The sequence below is a fragment of the Sphaeramia orbicularis genome, chromosome 18 (assembly GCF_902148855.1).
Source record: "Sphaeramia orbicularis chromosome 18, fSphaOr1.1, whole genome shotgun sequence".
Lineage (NCBI taxonomy): Eukaryota > Metazoa > Chordata > Actinopteri > Kurtiformes > Apogonidae > Sphaeramia > Sphaeramia orbicularis.
Window position 1 is genome coordinate 7,079,612 of NC_043974.1, and position 20,782 is coordinate 7,100,393.

At 45.3% G+C, this 20,782-nt stretch overlaps 1 protein-coding gene across 1 annotated transcript in view; it reads left to right on the forward strand.

Moving 5' to 3' along the window:
* The window catches only part of LOC115438950 (coronin-2A-like), a 47,350-nt gene extending 36,804 nt beyond the window's left edge, over window positions 1-10,546 (forward strand). Inside the window, exons 7-12 of the mRNA XM_030162842.1 lie at window positions 1,538-1,642; window positions 1,727-1,823; window positions 9,704-9,819; window positions 9,898-9,988; window positions 10,070-10,230; window positions 10,472-10,546. Coding sequence (XP_030018702.1) covers window positions 1,538-1,642; window positions 1,727-1,823; window positions 9,704-9,819; window positions 9,898-9,988; window positions 10,070-10,230; window positions 10,472-10,546 — 645 coding nt within the window. The remainder of the gene's footprint in view (window positions 1-1,537; window positions 1,643-1,726; window positions 1,824-9,703; window positions 9,820-9,897; window positions 9,989-10,069; window positions 10,231-10,471) is intronic.
* Window positions 10,547-20,782: the final 10,236 nt, after the last annotated feature.

Genomic DNA, 20,782 nt, shown 5'->3' on the forward strand with positions numbered 1-20,782 from the left:
TTACTTTATTAAATCCGTCAATTCAAATCCTATATAAATGCAGACATCTAGTCCTTCTAACAGCTGAAGGTTTTTAGCTGTGTCAGAATCAGGGAAAATAATTTAGATTCAGATTCTTTATTTGTCATTTAAACATTGTCATCATAGATGTAATGTAAAAAATGAAAGGACGATGCATTGGTCTCTAAAACACACAGATGAAACACTTGAAGGCAGAAATAAGTAGTCATTATTAAAATATATAAAAATCCATAAATAAATAATGCACATAATAAAATCTGTGGAAAAAAGTATTAAAAAATACTACTAATCCAGCATTCACAAGTATTGCGCTGAATATAGCCTAAGTAAATCAAAATTGCACAGTGTCATTGAGATCTCTCCATATGTTCATCTCTGACATTTGACTGTGTTTAATAGTCTGACAGCAGGGGGTAAAAACTGTCCCTGAATCTCACTGTTTTGCATTTAAGACTTCTGTATCTGCTTCCTGAGGGCAAAAGAGAGAATAGTTCATGACAGGGATGGGTGGGGTCCTTGGTGATCCTCAATGCTTTAGACAGGAAGCATTGTTTTCCCTGGGCTCCAAGGAGGGGCAGTGTGACCCCAATAACCTTTTTGGCCATCCTCACTACTCTTCTTAGTGCCTTTTTATCAAAGGCATTGCTGTTCTAATACCACAGTGGCAAGCACACTCTCTAAGGCCTTCTGTAGAAGGTGTTGAGGATATCAGTGGGCTGAGGTGGGCCCTGGTGAGCCTTTTTTACAGTGGAGGAGGTATGCAGAGACCAAGTGAAATTGTTAGATATGTGCCCCAGGAATTTGGTGTGTGATACAATCTGCACAGCAGAGTCCTGGATGTAAATGGATATGTGTACAAGCTGTATTTTCCTGAAATTGTTTACCAGCTCTTGTTTTATCAACATTCAAGATCAGGTTGCTATTTCTGCACCAGTCCTCAAACAGTTTCACCTCCTCCCTGTAGTGCCTCTCCTCACTGTTGTGGATGAGATCCACCACTGTTGTGTCATCCACCTACTTGATGATGTGATTTGTCTTAAACTTTGAGTCATCAGAATATAGAGTAGGAGCCTGAGAATACACCCCTGTGGAGACCCTGTATTAAGTGTAATTGTATCGAATCTGTTGTTTCCTCCCTGTGCAAATTGAGGCCTGTTTGTCAAGAAGTCCAGAATCCAGTTTTGCAGGGGAATGTTCAGTTCCAGGCCAGTGCATTTCTGTTCTCCAGATGTTTCAGTGTTAAACAGATTACTTGACTCAGGACGGATTTTTAAAGACCAACAGAAAGTCTGGAAAAAAAAAAAAACAGACACTGATACATACTGGTTAATTTGAAGCCATGTTATATGGTTTGACATGAAACAAGCTGCACAGCCACTATTAGTAAGGCTTTAAAACATTTGGGGAAATATCCTTTGCTTTTTGAAGTAAAAAACAAAGCAAAATTTCATGCATGCATCCAATAAATGCAGAGGAGAATTCATTCATTTGTTTGCTCTTAAATGTGTGTGTGCAGGACAACTTATCTGAACCTCTGTATGAAGAAGATCTGGACGGGTCTGCAGGAGTCCTCTTCCCATTCTATGACCCAGACACACACATGCTCTACCTGGCTGGAAAGGTGAGAAACCCCATTAATAATCTCAGAATTATCAATAAGGGTGTGGAACATTCCTGAAGGTTATGGTGTGTTTGTGTGCTGTAGGGAGACGGGAACATCAGGTACTACGAGGTGAGCGCTGAGAAACCTTACATCAGCTTTCTGACTGAGTTCAGGTCACAGCTGCCACAAAAAGGACTTGGTGAGATTAAAATAAAAAAACAAAAAACAAAAGAACATCTGTTACAGGCCTACATGTGGCCATGCCAACATACACATTGAAAATATGGAGAGAATGTATCATTGTGAATGGCCTAAGTACAAATATTTCTTTTTATTACAGACTAATTTCTCTTAAAATAAAATTGACTAACATAACATTTAGCATCATAATTTAAGAAATATAAATACATCCTATCAAAGTAAAGATACTTTGGCCTCCAGTAATATTTATTAGGTTTAAATTGTCCAACTTTAAAGCTGTACACTGAAAAGCCATTGTAGCCTGTGTAAGTGTGCCAATATTCACACTCACAAAATTACATACTACTTCATAAGCCAGCTACACCACAGTATTTTACAAAAAGACTGTAATGTTCAATTTACATTTAAATGAATCTCCCTCTCCCAAACTTATGGTTGGGACCTAAATAGTGTTGCAGAATCTTTTTAGTAGGTCGCTAAATGTCACAGCAAATTATCTAATAATATAATGTGTGAATTAATTTTTCTGATGCAAATTGAAGCAAAGTGCCTCTGGAAAAAAACAAAAAAGCTAATAAGGCAATGTAGAAGAGAGGCCTCAGTCATAGAAGATCATTATAGCAACAGACAAAAATAAAATATACAATATGGAACAAGACAAAAATAACATGAAAAAGAGAGTGTGTCCTTTGTATATTAGCTTTGAAACCTATGTGTTTTGAGTCTGTTATGTGGTGTGTGTTGCTGTCCACCTAGCATTACATGTTAGAGGTGATTTTTGTTGTTATCTTCTACACATTATGAAATTATGAAATAAATAATCTTCAAAATACAAGCAAAAAGGCTTATTTTGTAAGGAGCCCATCCTTTGCTGACTATACCAATATTTTAGCAAAAAAAAAAAAAAAAAATTGAGCTAATGCTAGCTAGCATGACTGGTTTAGCTCTTTTGAAAATGTTTTTTCTCTCATCCAAGAGACTTTTTCAGTTTTATAACTGGTGGGAGATACTGGATTTATAAAATTGCAGAGGGAGTGGTCTGTGTGGGTGTTCATCCCAATTTAAGTGTTAGGGTCAAAAGGGGGACTCCCCCTTGAACTGCCACCTTACCATGGTGGGGGAGTTTGAGTGCCCGAATGATCCCAGGAGCTATGTTGTCGGGGGCTTCATGCCCCTGGTAGGGTCTCTCATGGCAAACAGGTCCTGGGTGATGGGCCAGACTAAGAGCAGTTCAAAAGCCCCTATGAGAAAAATACAATCAAGGACCGTGACATCGCTCGGCATGGCGCAGCCAGGCCTGTGGTTGAGACTTGAAAGCAAGTGCTTGGTGGCCAGGCCTTTGCCCATAGGGCCCGGCCAAGCACAGCCCGAACGAGCGACGTGGGTCCATCCTCCAGTGGACCCACCACCTGCTGAGGGAACCGTAGGGGCCGGGTGCATTGTGGATTGGGTGACAATCAATGGCAGGGGGCTCGACAACTCAGACACAGAGTCTGGCTCTTGGGACTTGGAATGTCACTTCACTGGGGGGGAAAGAGCTGGAGCTTGTAAGGGAGGTTGAGAGATACCATCTAGATATAGTTGGGCTCACCTCCACACATAGCATCAATCAGAATCAGAATATATCAAACGCAAAATTTCCTTTTTATGCTGATGATACAGTCATGTACACTTCTGCTTCCACACCTTTCCAAGCCCTTACCCAGTTACAACTTACTTTTAACATTATCCAACAAAATTTTCATGACTTAAGTCTGGTTTTAAATGCAGATAAAACAAAAGTCATGATGTTCTCAAATTCAAGATCCAAACTGTCAAACCTACCATCACTGATCACTACTCAGGGAACTCAGATAGACTTATAAATATTGAGGCATTTTAATTGACAGCTCTCTGTCTTTTTCTGCTCATGTTCAGCAGCTTGTTAAAAAACTAAAACTAAAACTTGGCTTCTTCTTTCAAATAAAATCATGTCTGTCTTTTGAATCAAGGAGGAGACTGGTTTCAGCTACATTTCTGTCTGTGTTGGACTATGGTGATGTCTTGTATATGCATGCCTCCTCCCATAGCCTACAGTCATTGGACACTGTGTATCATGGAGCTTTGAGGTTCATCACCAATTTTAAATCTCATCACTCATCATTGTTTGCTTTATGCTGGTGTAGGATGGTCTTCTTTGTCGGCTTGCAGACTTAGTCACTGGCATATTTTAATTTTTAAGGCTAGTCTAAGTCTGCTCCCATCCTACCTTTTGACCTACATCAGTCGGAGCACCACAGACACTTATAATCTTCGTTCTCAGGATCTTTTCTTTTTGTCTGTTCCTAAAGTTAGAACTGAACAGGGAAAAAAGGCCTTTAGGTATGCGGCCCCATTCACCTGGAATGAACTACAAAAAGACCTGAAACTTAAGGATCTGGTTTCGTTGGACACCTTTAAGAGGATGTTGAACGACTTAGAGAGGGAGACATCTGGCTGCAGATGTTTTGCCTGACGCACTTTGTCTTCATCTCATGAGCACTTTTTGCAAAGGTGACTTTGGAAGGTTTGACTTGACTATGTGTTTTTATGTATTGAAAACTTGTTTTTGTTTTATGTATGAAAGTTTGTGTGTGTAACTAATGTACTGCTGCCCGTCTTGGCCAGGACACTCTTGGAAAAGAGATTTTTAATCTCAATGAGGTTTTCCTGGTTAAATAAAGGTTAAAAAAAAAAATAGCTTGGGCTCTGGAACCCAACCCTTCGAGAGGGGCTGGACTCCCCACTTCTCTGGCATTGCCCGTGGTGAGAGGCGGCAGGCTGGAGTGGGCTTGCTCATAGCCCCTCAGCTCAGCCATCATGTGTTGGAGTTCACCCCGGTGAACCAAGAGGGTCGTGTCCCTGCGCCTTTGGGTTGGGGACAGGTGCCTCACTGTTGTTTCAGCCTACGGGCTGAACAGCAGTGCAGAGTACCTGGCCTTCTTGGAGTCCCTGGGAGGGGTGCTGGATGGTACTCCGACTGGGGATTCCATTGTTCTCCTGGGTAACTTCAATGTTTACGTGGGCATTGACAGTGAGACCTGGAGGGGGTGATGGGGAAGAACGGCCTCCCCGATCTGAACCTGAGTGGTGTTTTGATATTGGACTTCTGTGCTAGTCACAGTTTGTCCATAAAGAACACCATGTTCAAACACAAGGATGTCCATAAGTGCACATGGCACCAGGACACCCTAGGCCGGAGGTCGATGATCAACTTTGTTGTCGTTTCATCAAGACTTCTGGCAGCGTGTTTGGGACACTCGGGTGAAGAGAGGGGCAGAGCTGTCAACCGATCACCACCTGGTGGTGACTTCGATCCGCTGGCAAAGGAGGAAGCCAGACCGACTCGGCAGGCCCAAACGTGTTGTGAGGGTCTGTTGGGAACGTCTGGCAGAGCCCGATGTCAGCACGGTCTTCAACTCCCACCTCCGGGAGAGCTTCTCCAAGATCCTGGGGGAGGTTAGGGACATTGAGTCCGAGTGGACCATGTTCTCCACCTCCATTGTCAAAACAGCTGCTTGGAGCTGTGGCCGCAGGGTCTCCAGTGCCTACTGTAGCAGCAATCCCCAAACCCGGTGGTGGACCCCAGAAGTATGGGATGCCGTCAAGCTGAAGAAGGAGTCTTACCGAACCTTGTTGGCTCGTGGGACTCCCGAGGCAGCTGATGGGCACCGGAAGGCCAGGCGTGCTGCAGCCCGAGTGGTTGTGGAGGCAAAAACTCGGGTCTGGGTGGAGTTTGGGGAGGCCATGGAGGAGGACTATCGGTCGGCCTCGAGGAAATTCTGGCAAACCGTTCGGTGCCTCAGGAGGGTAAAGCAGCTCCCCACCAATACTGTTTACAGTGGAAGTGGGGAGTTGATGACCTCGACTGAGGATGTTGTCGGACGGTGGAAGGAATACTTCGAGGATCTCCTCAATCCCTCTGCCACGTCTTCCATGGAGGAAGCAGAGGCTGAGCAGAGCTGAAGTCACCGAGGTGGTTGGCAAGCTCCTTGGTGGCAGGGCTCCGGGGGTGGATGAGATTCGCCCTGAGTACCTTAAGTCTCTGGATGTGCAGGGACTGTCTTGGTTGACACGTCTCTGTAACATCACGTGGCAGTCAGGGACAGTACCTCTGGATTGGCAGACCGGGGTGGTGGTCCCCCTTTTTAAGAAGGGGGACCAGAGGGTGTGCTCCAACCATAGGGGGATCACACTCCTCAGCATCCCGGGGAAAGTCTATTCCAGGGTACTGGAGAGGAGGATCCAACCAATAGTCGAACCTCGGATCCAGGAGGAACAATGCGGTTTTCATCCTGGTCATGGAACACTGGACCAGCTCTATACCCTCCATCGGGTGCTCGAGGGTTCATGGGAGTTCGCCCAACCGGTCCACATGTATTTTGTGGATTTGGAGAAGGTGTTCGAACGTGTCCCTCGTGGTATCCTGTGGAGGGTGCGTCGGGAGTATGGGGTCCGGGGCCCTCTGCTGAGGGCAGTCCGGTTCTTGTATGACCGAAGCAGGAGCCTGGTTTGCATTGTCAGCAGTAAATCAGACCTGTTCCAGGTGCATGTTGGACTCCGGCAGAGCTGCCCTTTGTCACTGGTTCTGTTCATAATGGACAGAATTTCTAGGCGCAGCCAGGGGACAGAGGGGGTCCGGTTTGGGGACCGCAGGATTTCGTCTCTAAATTTTGTGGATGATGTTGTCCTGTTGGCCTATTGAACCTGGACCTTCAGCGTGCACTGGGGTGGTTTGCAGCCAAGTGTGAAGCAAGTGGGATGAGGATCAGCACCTCCAAATCCAAGGCCATGGTTCTCGACTGGAAAAAGGTGGTTTGCCTTCTCCGGGTCAGTGGGGAGTCTTTTCCCCAAGTGGAGGAGTTTAAGTATCTTGGGGTCTTGCTCATGAGTGAGGGAAGGATGGAGCGTGAGATTGACAGACAGATCGGTGCAGCATCTGCAGTGATGCGGTCATTGTATCAGTCTGTCGTGGTGAAGAAGGAACTGAGCCAAAAGGTGAAGATCTCGATTTACTGGTCAATCTACATTCCTACTCTCAAATATGGTCATGAGCTTTGGGTTATGACTGAAAGGACAAGATCCCTGATACAAGTGGTAGAAATGAGCTTCCTCCGTAGGGTGGCTGGGTGCACCCTTAGAGATAGGGTGAGGAGCTCAGTCACCAGGGAGGAGCTCGGAGTAGAGCCACTGCTCCTCCACATCGAGAGGTGCCAGCTAAGGTGGCTCGGGCGTCTGATCTGGATGCCTCCTGGACACCTCCCTGGGGAGGTGTTCCGGGCATGTCCCACCGGGAGGAGACCTCGGGGAAAACCTAGGACATGCTGGAGAGACTATGTCTCTTGGCTGGCCTGGGAACGCCTTGGGGTCCCCCCGGAAGAGCTGGAAGAGGTATCTGGGGAGAGGGACGTCTGGGCATCCCTGCTCAGACTGTAACCCCCACGACCCAGCCCCGGATAAAGCGGAAGAGAATGGATGGATGGATGGATGGCTGGATGGATGGATGGATGGATGGATGGTCATAAGGGGGTACACTGGGGGTAGGGTCATTAGTGGGTATTGTGTGTCAGTTTCAGGGTCGTTGACCAGAGGGGTGGGTCACTATCCAAATCCTTTGGGGGAGGGGGATGGTGGTTTCAGGTGAGTCCAAGTGTGGAAGATTGTTAATTGAACACTGTTGAACACCTCTGTTCAGGGAAGGATTCTCCACTTTCACAAAAATGGTGTCTTTGACTCCTCTCTCAAACTATTTGTCTTCTCTGGCCAACATTCTGACATTGCTGTCCTCGAAGGAGTGTCCTTTTTCTTCCAAGTGAAGATGAAGGCAGAGTCTTGGCCTGTGGTGGAGGATCTCCTGTGTGGAGTCATGCGGTTATGGAGGGATTGTTTGGTTTCTCCTAAGTCCATACAAGTCCATACTGCACTGAACTGCACTGCATAGACCATGTTGCTTTGCTTCTCCCTAGGTATTTTGTCCTTGGGATGGACCAGAACCTGTCTCAGGGTGTTGGTGGGTTTGAAATATAGCTTGCTAGCCATGTATTTTGGAGAAAAATCAAGCTTTTTCTAGGCGGACTTATTACTCTTTTTCTAAAAAAAAAATATATGAATAAAGAGGAAAAAAAAATAGCTTAAGCTAGATCAGGGGTCACCAACCTTTTCTCTTCTGTGAGCTACTTTTATAAAATGAAGTTGCTGGAGGGCTACTCTAATTTAGCAACATTTATTTACATAGCTAATTTTCATACATACACATTTTTTATAATACGTTTGTAACATTGTGTTCTTTATTTATTCTTTTATTTATTTTTATTTCTTTGTTTTAACATTTACAATACTTAAAAAGTGTTAATGTGAAAATATTATTTTACTTTTATTAAGAAAATCAAAAGTAAAAAAAACAAAAACAAATGCAAGCATTTGCATGCTGTATTCCTAAATATTTTAATACTATGTCAAAAAATTATGAAATGGAACAATCCTGCATATTTTTTATAGAATTATTAAAAACAAATAATACACACCTGTATGTGCATTTTTTATACTTCGTAATTGTGAAAAGGAATGTTGTGACTCACACCATCAAACTTCACCAGCGTGTGCTGTTGTATTTCTGAAGGATTTGACCTTTTCTAAATTCAAATATGCTGTCAAAACATATCAATTAAAAACAGAACTTTGTGCACATAAATCCACCATCCCCCTGTCACTTCTACAAAGTCATCACACCAGAGTAAAACTCAGAGGCACCTGTTAAGGTCCGACTCCAGCTTTCTGAGCACATGCGCACATATGTTTGTGCTTGTCCAGGGTGTGAACCACTTTAATAATGCCTTGGTTGGAACGCTAGCCTCGGTCAGTTTCGTGAACATGGGCTGTTGTTTTTGGAGTTTAGTTTTCAGCTCTTTTACCTTCTCTTTACGGAGGCTGATTCCCACCGGAAAATCTCCAGAAAAGTTGCTGTGAACTTTGGTGAAATTCCACTCCACGTTGCATCTTTTACCGACTGCCAGGCTCGCGCCAGAGATCAGACACACACACTTGTCTTTCACATTTGTCAAACAGAAGCCCGTGTCTCATTGTTGGTGAAAATAACTCCTTGACTATACTCAGCCCACATCGTTGTGGGGCTAAACCCACTACCTGTCTGGCATCTGGTTCATCCTGCTCCTCCTGCCCCTCTCCAGTGACAGAGAGCAAACCAGCGCTGAAGTTTGATTGACAGCTAGTTGACCATTTCATCTCGGGAGGGGGGCAGGACACTTGAAATTTTGATTGGGTGGAGATTTAGACTTGTTTAACCAAATGACGAATCAACTTTGTGTTCTTATATTATTGACTCTTGGCTAGGCCACCGGTAGATCACAAGCAACGTGTTGGAGACACCTGGACTAGTTCTATTTTTAGAACAGGCCTGCGGGCAACTCACGTGGTCCCTGTGGGCGACCTGGTGCCCACGGGCACCGTGTTGGTGACCACCTGAGCGAGATATACTGATATTTAGGTCAAAAGACGTCATTAGTGACAACAACTTAAAAGCTTATTTTAGCCTCACTCATGTAAGAATTTAGCTAATTATAACTTTAGAAACATATTTTTAATCAGTATATACAGATTAAATTTTCAGGCTGTATTTTGACCATACAAAGCTATATTAAAAAGAAAAAGCTTAGCCCAAGCTTTTCTACAGTAGTTCCCAGCAGTTAAACAGTAATGGAGCATATCCAAAAACTGCTGACAAGTTCACACAACTAGATTTTATTAAATCATAATATCATGATAAACACTGGAATGACTCCTTTTTGCGTGGTCCATATGCACTAGCAACCATTTTCTTTTTGACCTCTGACCTCTCCTCAGGGGTGATGCCAAAGCGTGGTTTGGATGTGAATGCCTGTGAGGTTTTCAGATTTTATCGCCTCATCACCATCAAAGACATGGTGGAGCCACTGTCCATAATTGTGCCACGAAAAGAGGTTGGAACATTTCCCATATATTTCAATATTTCCCTGCATGAACTTTAGGACTTAAAAAAAGTGGTGTGTCTTTTCCAGCTGGGTATTTTTCAGGAGGATTTGTACCCAATGACGGCAGGAAATCAGGCAGCCTTAACGGCTGAGGAGTGGCTGTCAGGGGTCAACAGAGGTCAGTAATAAATGACAGTGGATTGAAACCACCATAACCACATCAATACATCAACTCCTCTTTGTTTCACATCTCTGTTAGGTCCTGTGTTGATGTCCCTGAAACCTGGGATGCATGTGGCCAACCCTTACCCAGAAAATCCTGCTGAGAAGGGCTTAGTGAGACAGCTGAGCTCCTTGCAAATCCAGATGGGTCCAGATGTTGGTGTACTCCCTGGATCAGACCTGGACTTAATGGAGGAGGTAAAGCACAACACCCATTAAATTAGGCAAGGCAAGTTTATTTGTATAACACAATTCATACACATGCGGAGTGGGACCTTTCTGTGTGGAGTTTGTATGTTCTCCCATTGTCTGCGTGGGTTCTCTCCGGGTACTTTGGCTTCCTCCCACCATCCAAAGACATCCACTGATAGGTTAATTGGTTAATCTAAATTTCCCATAGGTGTGAATGTGAGAGTGATTATTCGTCTCTATATGTCAGCCCTGCAATGAGCAGGCGACATGCCCAGAGTGTACCCCACCTTCGTCCATAATTAACTGGGATAGGCTCCAGTGACCCCTGTTACCCTAGTGAGGATAAAGCGAGTTCAGAAAATGAATGAATTCATACACATCGCAATCCAAAGTGCTTCACAGAAATAAAAATACATAGATAGGAATAAAGATTAAAAACTGTAAAATACAGACTTTTCAATACAATATCAAAATAATTACAAGACACGTTTATGATCACAAAAAGTATATATCACAATTGACAAAGACTGTAAGGTCAGGTATTGTGGTTTTCTACGGAAGAGAGCTCTTGAGATAATGACTTATCCAATTAATATTTTTTTCCTGTGCAGATTAATCTTAGGGAAAAAAGCTTTGCCACCTCAAGGTGACAACTGCCTGTAAACTTGAGAAAACAAGACAGCTTTCTCTTATTATTTACATTTATCAGTAGGAGTCATGTGCATCTTCTGCATTATTATCTTGTATTCATGGGAAAATACCCTTCAGTGGGGACTTACCTGAATTAATCCACCTCTTAATACCAACACTATGATGTCACAATTATTGAAACCATCAATATTCTTGCAAAAAAAAATCTAAAATAACAAGGCATGGCATTAGAGAGAGAGAGAGAGAGAGAGAGAGAGAGAGAGAGAGAGAGAGAGAGAGAGAGAGAGAGAGAGAGAGAGATTTCACATATTGAGGGTGAATACCAAATACTAAAGCAAGAAACCCAGTCAAGACAACTCCAAACCTCTACATTACAACCGCAGCTGTGCCATGTACATCATCTGGAGCAGTTCACAATCAATATTTATCTAATAACATGACAAAAACATACAAAATTTATATAAAAAACATCAACAGCCAGAGTTGCTCACCAGTGCCCTTCATACAAGAGACTTACAACTTACTTTGATGTTGCCATTCCGGTGATCATGTGGTTCATGTAAACCTGAATAGTTCAAAACAAACTGTGCACTGTCATGTTCTTCTGTGGGACCGACAGCAGTGAGTGCAGCAGTTATGCTTTTGAGTAGTCGGGTTGACCACTGAAAGTACTGCATTTATTACTTTGAAAAGTCTTAAATTTTGAAGGGAAAGGTTCGTGTTAGCTTGGGTAGGCTACTTACATGAGTGGTGCTAACTTTACAAGTTCATTAATTCTGCTATTGTACTGTACTCATAAGGAGATAGACAATTTACCACTTTTACCCTTGGCCACACTGGTCACAGGGTATTGTCATTAGTTGGTCATCCGTCCGTCTGTCCAAAAACTTTGGCATGTACTGATTGTCGCAATGGGGGAAATGAGAGGACTCAAATGCATGATACTGAAGGGAAAGAAAACACAAGTTTATTAAACACAAAAGAAAATAAAACAACGGAGAATACAGAACCAGGGTCAGAGTCCATAAAGGAAGACAAAAAAAAAAAACACAGAACCTGGGTCAGAGTCCGTAGAGGAAGATAGCAGAATGTCCGGGTTATGGAGTGTAATGGAGCGGAATGGACCAGCACTGCATGGCTGCAAACCTAAGCCTTAAATAGGCTGGAAGGTAATTGGCTGCAGCCACGCAGCGCCAGCAGGTGAGTCTGATAATGATAAAATGAGGAGATGAGGAGAGGGAGGAGCTGAGGGCCACACAGACACAGATCATGACAGGAGCAGAGGACCACACAGGCACAGACCATGACAGGAGGAGGAGCTGAGAGTCACACCGGCACAGATCATGACAGGACCCCCCCCCTCAAGGGACGGCATCCTGACGTCCCCAGAGATGCAAAAAGCCCCTACGGATACCAGGGCATCCTGGAGTGTAGAGGGGATCCTGGCAAAGGAGGCGTGAAAAACCTCCTGGCGGAATGGTGTGGAAAACCTCCGGGTAGACTGGCTGAAGAACCTCAGGGCGAACAGACTGAAGAATCGCAGGGTGGACGGGCTGAAACACCTCCTGGCAGAACGGCGTGAAGAGCCTCTGGGTAGACTGGTTGAAGAACCTCAGGGCGGACGGGCTGAAGCACCCCCCGGTGGAACGGCGTGAAGAGCCTCTGGGAAGACGGCCGAAGCATCTCAGGGCAGACCTCCGGACCAGGACGTGGAAAACCTCCATACCAGGATGTTGTAACCCCTCCGGACCAGACCATGGAGAAACCTCCCGACCAGGACATGAGAAACCCTCCGAAACAGGACATAGAAAAATCCCCTGGTTCGTGGACCTCCAGGGCTGTGGCAGACAGGACTCTAGCTGGATTAAGGACGTTGACTGGAACTGAATTATGGCTGGACTCATGACTCTGACTGAGACAAGGCAGACCGGACTATGACTGGACTACAGACATCAACTGGAATTGGACTATGGCTGAACCCATGACTCTGACTGACTGAAACTGAGCTGACAGGACTATGGACTCTGAGACTGGGCTGACAGGACTACGGACTCTGAGACTGGGCTGACAGGACTACAGACTCTGAGAATGGGCTGACAGGACTATGGACTACGGAGACGGAGACGGAGACGGAGAAACACAGAAAGCGAGGCCGAGACGGGGAACACAAAGAGCGAGGCCGAGACGGGGAACACAAAGAGCGAGGCCGAGATGGGGAACACAAAGAGCGAGGCCGAGAAGGAGAACACAAAGAGCGAGGCCGAGACGGGGAAACAGGAATGCTGCGCGGACGGACGGAGCCGGACTTCAGGAACGCTGCCGGATGGAACTGGACTTCAGGAACGCTGCGGGGATGGACGGAAACAGACTTCAGGAATGCTGCGCGGCCAGAACCGGACTTCAAGGAGGGGAAACTACCAGACGGCGTACTAGCCTCCAGGTAGTACTAAGGAAAAGGGAACTAAGGCCAAGCAGTGGAACACAGGCAGACAGGCACAAAGACACAGACAGGCAGAGGGACAATCTACAGTACTGAACTGATGAGAAGGATGAAATGGAACTGAAGAACATGAACTACGAAGAAACAGAGCTGAACAGCAAAAAAAAAAACAGAGATGAAGGAGAAACAGAGAAAAGACAAACAGAATCTAGCAGAAATACAGGAAAAAATCTAACAGAAATGAAGAACAAAGAGGAATGACAGATTGGAAAAATAAAGAACAGAAGTTCCACAACAGAGAACAAAATAGAACGAGGGAAGGAAGAAATGAAACAAAAAAGCACACACAAACTAGAAAATTCACACATAGACTAAGAAACAGACTGAGAAATTCCCAGAGAGACAAATACACAAAGACTGAGAAATACACTCACAGAAAAACACTCAGAAAACGGCACACACGGACAAAGAGAAACAGGGAGGAACGAATAAAACAAGCAGAACAAACAAACTAACATGGACAGACAGATCAGAACTAATGAACTCACTGAAACCATTGGACACACGAAGGAAAAGACACAAGAGAAGAACCCGGACCCCACGAAGGCCCAGGTCCCCACATGGAATAGGACGCTGGAAACACGAGGCAGGAAACAGATGAGAGACAGAAACGCACCGGAAAAAACAACACGGGAGGAGAGCCCGGACTCAACATGGTCCAGGTCCCACATGACATGGGAACACCAGTAATACAAGGCAGGAAACAAACAGGGGACAGAAATGCACCGAAAGGAAAAAACCGGGGTGTGCACCCGACGGCTCCGGGACCTCCCGAACCAACCGGCACGGAGGAGACCGAGCCGCCGGCGCTGAGGACAAGGGTGGAGACAAAGGTAAGTCTCGGAAAAGCCAGATATGGGGCTAGGAAGCGCAGAGCGACGGTACAGAAGAGAACTAAGGAAAGGCGAACGAAACCAGGGATAAAAAACTAAAACACGGAGATACGAAAAAACGGGTCCCTTCAGTACCAGCTGAGTCCAGGTATGGCTGGTCCATTCTGTCGCAACGGGGGAAATGAGAGGACTCAAATGCACGATACTGAAGGGAAAGAAAACACAAGTTTATTAAACACAAAAGAAAATAAAACAACGGAGAATACAGAATCGGGGTCAGAGTCCATAAAGGAAGACAAAAAAAAAAACACAGAACCTGGGTCAGAGTCCGTAGAGGAAGATAGCAGAATGTCTGGGTTATGGAGTGTAATGGAGCGGAATGGACCAGCGCTGCATGGCTGCAAACCTAAGCCTTAAATAGGCTGGAAGGTAATTGGCTGCAGCCACGCAGCGCCAGCAGGTGAGTCTGATAATGATAAAATGAGGAGATGAGGAGAGGGAGGAGGTGAGGGCCACACAGACACAGATCATGACAGGAGCTGAGGACCACACAGGCACAGACCATGACAGAGGGAGGAGCTGAGAGTCACACCGGCACAGATCATGACACTGATAAGTCAGGCCACTGGGTGTCAGTAATGCACCTGATAAGTCATGCTGAGGGTTTTCAATTGTGCTGAAGTTATGTTTAAGTTTCACTACGTATTATAGGACTTTAGGACTGGCATGCTTTGTTCAGCGTCTGATTTACCAATGTATGTTTATCTTTATTGCCCAGTCTTGTTCTTAAGATGGTCAGTTGACCACTGTAAACCACACATCAGAACTATGATGATTTAGGATGAAGCCACACACATGTATCAGATCTATCAATAAAACACCAATTATGCTTGAATACTTAGATGTATGTTGAATTAGTAGTAACAAAAGTAACTCTGCAAGCAACTAACTGATCACACTTGCAATTTATGTTAGAGCTGATACACCGAAATAAGGATGGCTGGGACAAGAGTTGTTCAATAAACAAGGTTTTTATTAAGCAATTGTTCAAACAACAATTTGTGTGTGTGTGTGTGTGTGTGTGTGTGTGTGTGTGTGTGTGTGTGTACAAGAAAAAGATTAAAAAGACAAAGCATTACTAGAAGCACTCGGAGAGCGCAGACCTCCGCCAAGGCTGATCAGTGCCCCCCTCCGTGGGCCCCCCCACCCCCAATCACTACCAAAATTTAATCATTTCTTCCTTATCCCATTTCCAACAAACCCTGAAAATTTCATCAAAATCTGTCCATAACTTTTTGAGTTATGTTGCACACTAACGGACAGACAAACAAACAAACCCTGGCAAAAACATAACCTCCTTGGCGGAGGTAAAAAACAATGGCCCATAATACAAGTGAAAATGAGCAAGTTTAAATAATATGGAAAAATTATGTGTGTGGGGGGTGGGATATAATAATGAATAAGAATAATTGGAATGAACAAGAGTAATAACTGCTGTGTGTGTTAGCCTGTGAACAAGAAAATCAAGAGCAACAAAACAGAATTCCATTTACTGTACCACCTGGTAAGATACATTAGGAGGAGGTGGTTAGGGAATGGCTGTGGTAAAAGTGTCAGAATAAGAGGGGAAAGATGACTGAACATACTACACCATAGGTTGTAACCGGAACAAATGTTACATAACAAGTGTGCATGAAGAACAAAGAACAACACTGTAAGACTGGATAAGTTGAGTTTACTTAAAAAATTTGAGGAAACTGGTTGCCTTAAAAAATGTAAGTAATAAGTAATGAAAACTTGAATGCAATAAACTTAAATGCTTGATTTGATTGGAATTGGTATTTTAAGTGCAACACACTAAATGCAAAGTTAACTTAAAATTTGTTGCAATGTCAATTTCTTTGTATAATCACTAGACTTAATATCATCAGTTCATTGTTATCAATTTCAAGTTGATTTAAATTAAAATCTTTTGCAATATAAATTGCTTTGTATAATTAGTGAACTTAAGTTTATGACACTTAATTCCAAGTTCATTTAATTCAAAATCACAAGCAGTATTAATTTCAATTAAAGCCGCAAGCAGCATTGAAAGGCCCTTGTTCAGTAAAAGTATGTCCATCATTCAGCAGGTGGCACTCTAACACCAAATTTCAATGTCTTCTGATAAATGGGTGTAGGCCTGGGAGATTGACAACAGATTCAAATTTGAGACAAATCAGTGTTCATATGTCCGAAGTGAGACAATTTTTGTATATGTGAATCTGCTCTTTTAGGTGCAGCTAAAGTTCAATTTCTTCCATTCAATGGGTGTAGGCCTGGGAGATGTACCACTCAGTCAAATTTGAGCCAAATCAGTGTTCGTATGTCCAAACAGATGCAATTTTTGTAAAGGTAAATTTGTAGGGGCCGCTATAGAGTGAAATGGCAATTTCTTTTGATGAATGGGTGTAGGCCTGGGAGATCGACAACTGATTCAAATTTGAGCCAAATCGGTGATCATATGTCCAAACTGAGGCAATTTTCATAAAAATACATTTGTAGGGGGCACTTTAGTGTGAAATTTCAATTTCTTTTAATAAATGAGTGTAGGCCATACAGAAGTCTGACTCAAATTTGAGCCAAATTGATGTCCGTATAACCGAGCTGAAGCAAATTTTTGTTTTTTTTTATATTTTTTTCTTCTTTCTTTTTCTTTTTATGGGCTCAGCTGGCTGACAGGCAGCTGTCTGTACCGATAAGGCAGAAGCCGACACCAACTGTACTCCCAGTCATCACTGCCCATTTTTCTGACACCTTTGCTTGTGTATCCTCTTTTATTTGGACATTTTACCTGGAAGTATCTCTCACTACTTTTTTTTTTTTTTTTTCCTACTTGTCTTGTCCAGTGTCCTAACAGCAGAATGGTAGTCTGGCTCCATTTGGTGCTGAACAAATTTGCTTTGCAAAGGGTAACTTCATGAAGTATATGAAGCGCCCTTTGATATTCTACTGTGTTTATTATGAGTTCTGTTGAACCACATTTCGATGTCGGACCTGACATGGGGTGGGGGGTGGGGGGTGGGGTAGAAAAAGGGGAGAGAACAAGAGAGAAGAAGGTGGCGAAGACCCTCACAAGAAAGTATCAACAATACAAACAGTAACAACCATGGTGACAATTATAATGGTAACAATAACTACAACCAGAACTGAGTAAACTGGGCAGGAGAGAGAGAGAAAAACAAAATAAAACTAGACGCACTCGGAGAGCGCAGACCTCCGCCAAGGCTGATCAGTGGCCCCCCCGTGGGCGCCCCCACGCCAAGGAGGTTATGTTTTTGCCAGGGTTTGTTTGTTTGTTTGTCTGTCTGTTTGTCTGTCCATTAGTGTGCAACATAACTCAAAAAGTTATGGACAGATTTTGATGAAATTTTCAGGGTTTGTTGGAAATGGGCCCCCCCGTGGGCTCCCCCACCCCCGATCACCACCAAAATTTAATCATTTCTTCCTTATCCCATTTCCAACAAACCTTGAAAATTTCATCAAAATCTGTCCATAACTTTTTGAGTTATGTTGCACACTAACGGACAGACAAACAAACAAACCCTGGCAAAAACATAACCTCCTTGGCGGAGGTAACAAACAAAACTACAAAAAAAAAAAAAACTATGACATTCGTAAGACCTATGAAATGATGAATATAAGAAAAGAAAGCATGAACAAAATATTATATACTACGTTCGCATAAATAATACCTATAACAAATAATACCATTAACAGATCCACACAACATTAGTTGTTCACAATCTGCTGTGACAGAGTGAACAAGGCAAAGAGATTGAGGTGAAGAACACACACATGCAACTGCACTCCCTCCAAGGATCAGGGACCGCCCAAGAGGGCCCAAGGCCTGGCCAACCAGCAGACACCACAGAGAGGGGGGATCCAGTCCGCCCCCCTGAGAGGCGACAGTGCGCCCACCCTGAAGATGGTCGAGGGAGGCCGCCGCCAGAGGCCCCACAGCAGCCGAGCACAGGCCCCAGGGGGCTGGCCACCCAGCCCCACGAGCCCAGGAGCCACCCACCTCCCCGGGCAGGGGGTCCCACCCAGCACACCGGGCAGCCAGGTCCCAGAGAGCCACCCGCCGTAGGCCAGTGCGCACCCCAATGCCACGGCCAAGTGCCCCGGGGGCCCGGAGGCCCACCCCCTCATCCCTACCCCCCGTCCCACCAAGCCCAATCCCCAGACCCCACACACCCTCCAGTCCCTTACTCACCCACACAAGCATATGCGCACACACCCACTGACTCCTAGACACACACCACCCATCCCATATGTTCGACCATTCACACACACACCCACATGCACAAACGCCTCCACCTATGCCCATGCACCCACCTACCCACATGCACGCCCACATGCACACATCTACATGTACACACATACCCACACATGTACCCACACACATCAACAGCCCCTCCCACCCACCTGCACACACCAGACACTGCCCCCCCCCCGGCAGCAAGCAGCACTGCTGCGAGTCCCCCCAAGGCGCAGCACCCGAGCACAGCCCCAGCGCCAACCACAGCCCAGAGCAGCAACACCAGCTGCCAGGAACCCCACCGTGGTCCACCACCCTTCCAGCAACCGCCGTTCCCGCTCCCAACACGACCTGCAGTGGGCAAGAGAGCAGCTAGCCCAGCCCCCCCCCGCCTCCCCACCTATCAGCGTTTTGAAGTGTGAGGTGTGTATGCAAGCAGTTAAAATTGAGGAGCATAACTTGGCACCACTGAGGGCGACGCCACATGGGCAGCCTCACCCACCGGCACGGCACCGCCCACCAGGCGCCACGCAGCCCACCCCCAAAAAATGAATGTGTGGTGTTAGTGTTTCTGTGATTTGTGTTGTGGGTGGGCGTAATTAAAATTGAGGAGTTAGCCGCCCCAGGATACCACAGAGGGAGGCCATTTTAATGACCCCCCCCCCCCGCCGTACCCCCTCGGGCTGTGCACTCTCCCCAAGACCCTACGTACTTTGTGTGAGGGAGGTGGGGAGGCGAGGGGTTGGGGGATGGTATGACTGGGAGGAAGTTTCCTCCCAGAAGATGAGCCAGCCAACATTTGGTACCCCCGTTCCCCAGTACCCATCCCCAGGCAGGGGCCGCCAAGGATCTGGGCGGTCCAGAGACCCCGGGCACCCAGCGACCACAGCCAGAAGGCCGCCACCCCCCCAGAGGCCACTCACACACTCAATCATCCTATGTGGTCAAGGGGGCACAGACCTGGGACCAGCCACCCCAAAGCCCCCCAAACAGGCGTGGGGACCCACCACACTCCACACCTCCCCAGTCTTACACATACTAGGGATGCAGCAATCACTGGCACAGTGCCACCCCGCAGCACAAAACCCAGCGGCCAGCACCCCCGCCCCAGGTCCAAATCGCCACCACGGCCGCACCCCACCACCGCACCCTGAGAGAACCCCCAGTGACACTCCCCACCCCCTGCAGGGGCAGCAACCCCCCAGGCACACCTTCAGTCCCCCTCCCCCACCGCCACTACCACCACACCACAGCCCTCCCTCATTCACCAAACATACATGTACATCCACACACCTGCTCCATCAGCTCCCCCACACACCAGCACACGCAGACTTGCATACACACAATCCCTCATTCATACTCTTATGCACACATGAGCATCTGTTCACACACACCAACACATACCGACACACCCACACACACTCACTCACACATACACACAAACGCATGCACACACCAAGGTTATAGTAGTTTTGGATTTTTAATTATAGTTAAGTTTTAATTAGTTTTGACTTTTTTCCCCCTCTAATTCAGTTAGTTTTAATTAGTTTTTAGAGCATGTTTGCTAGTTTTTATTAGTTAACTTTTTTTTGTGAATGCTTAGTTTTAGTTTAGTTTAGTTTTAGTATTAGTTTTAGTTATTTCATATACTTTATCTTCCTCACCGTCCTATTCAAAGACATTAGTGAGGTGCGAATCAGCGGGTTACTCTGGACACTTTATTTGGGGGTCGGGTTAGGGCGGCTCATTGACTGAGCAGAGACACAAACACATATACAGTACAATGTATAAATTCCCTATAGCAGGTTGGGGGAGGGTGCGATCCATACACAACGTCACTTACGTGAAAACAATGCGAAGATGTGCAAAGCGTGAGAGGAGATGCACAAAGCAGCCAGCAGTAAACCAGACAGAAACATATATAAACCAGCTAACCAGCAGTAAACCAGATAGAAACATATATAAACCAGCCAACCAGCAGTAAACTGCATACAAACATAAATAAACCAGCAGTAAACCAAATAGAAACATATATAAACCAGTTCACCAGCAGTTAACCCACATAGAAACATATATAAACCAGCTAACCAGCAGTGAACTGCACAGAAACATATATAAACCATATAGAAACATATATAAACCACAAATAAACATATATAACCCAGTTCAGCAGCAGTAAACCACACACCTTAGCAGATATCTCATATCTTAATCATCTACACTTCCATTATTAGCCAACTTTGCTTCAGTTCAGTTCAGCTAGCTAGGTAGTAA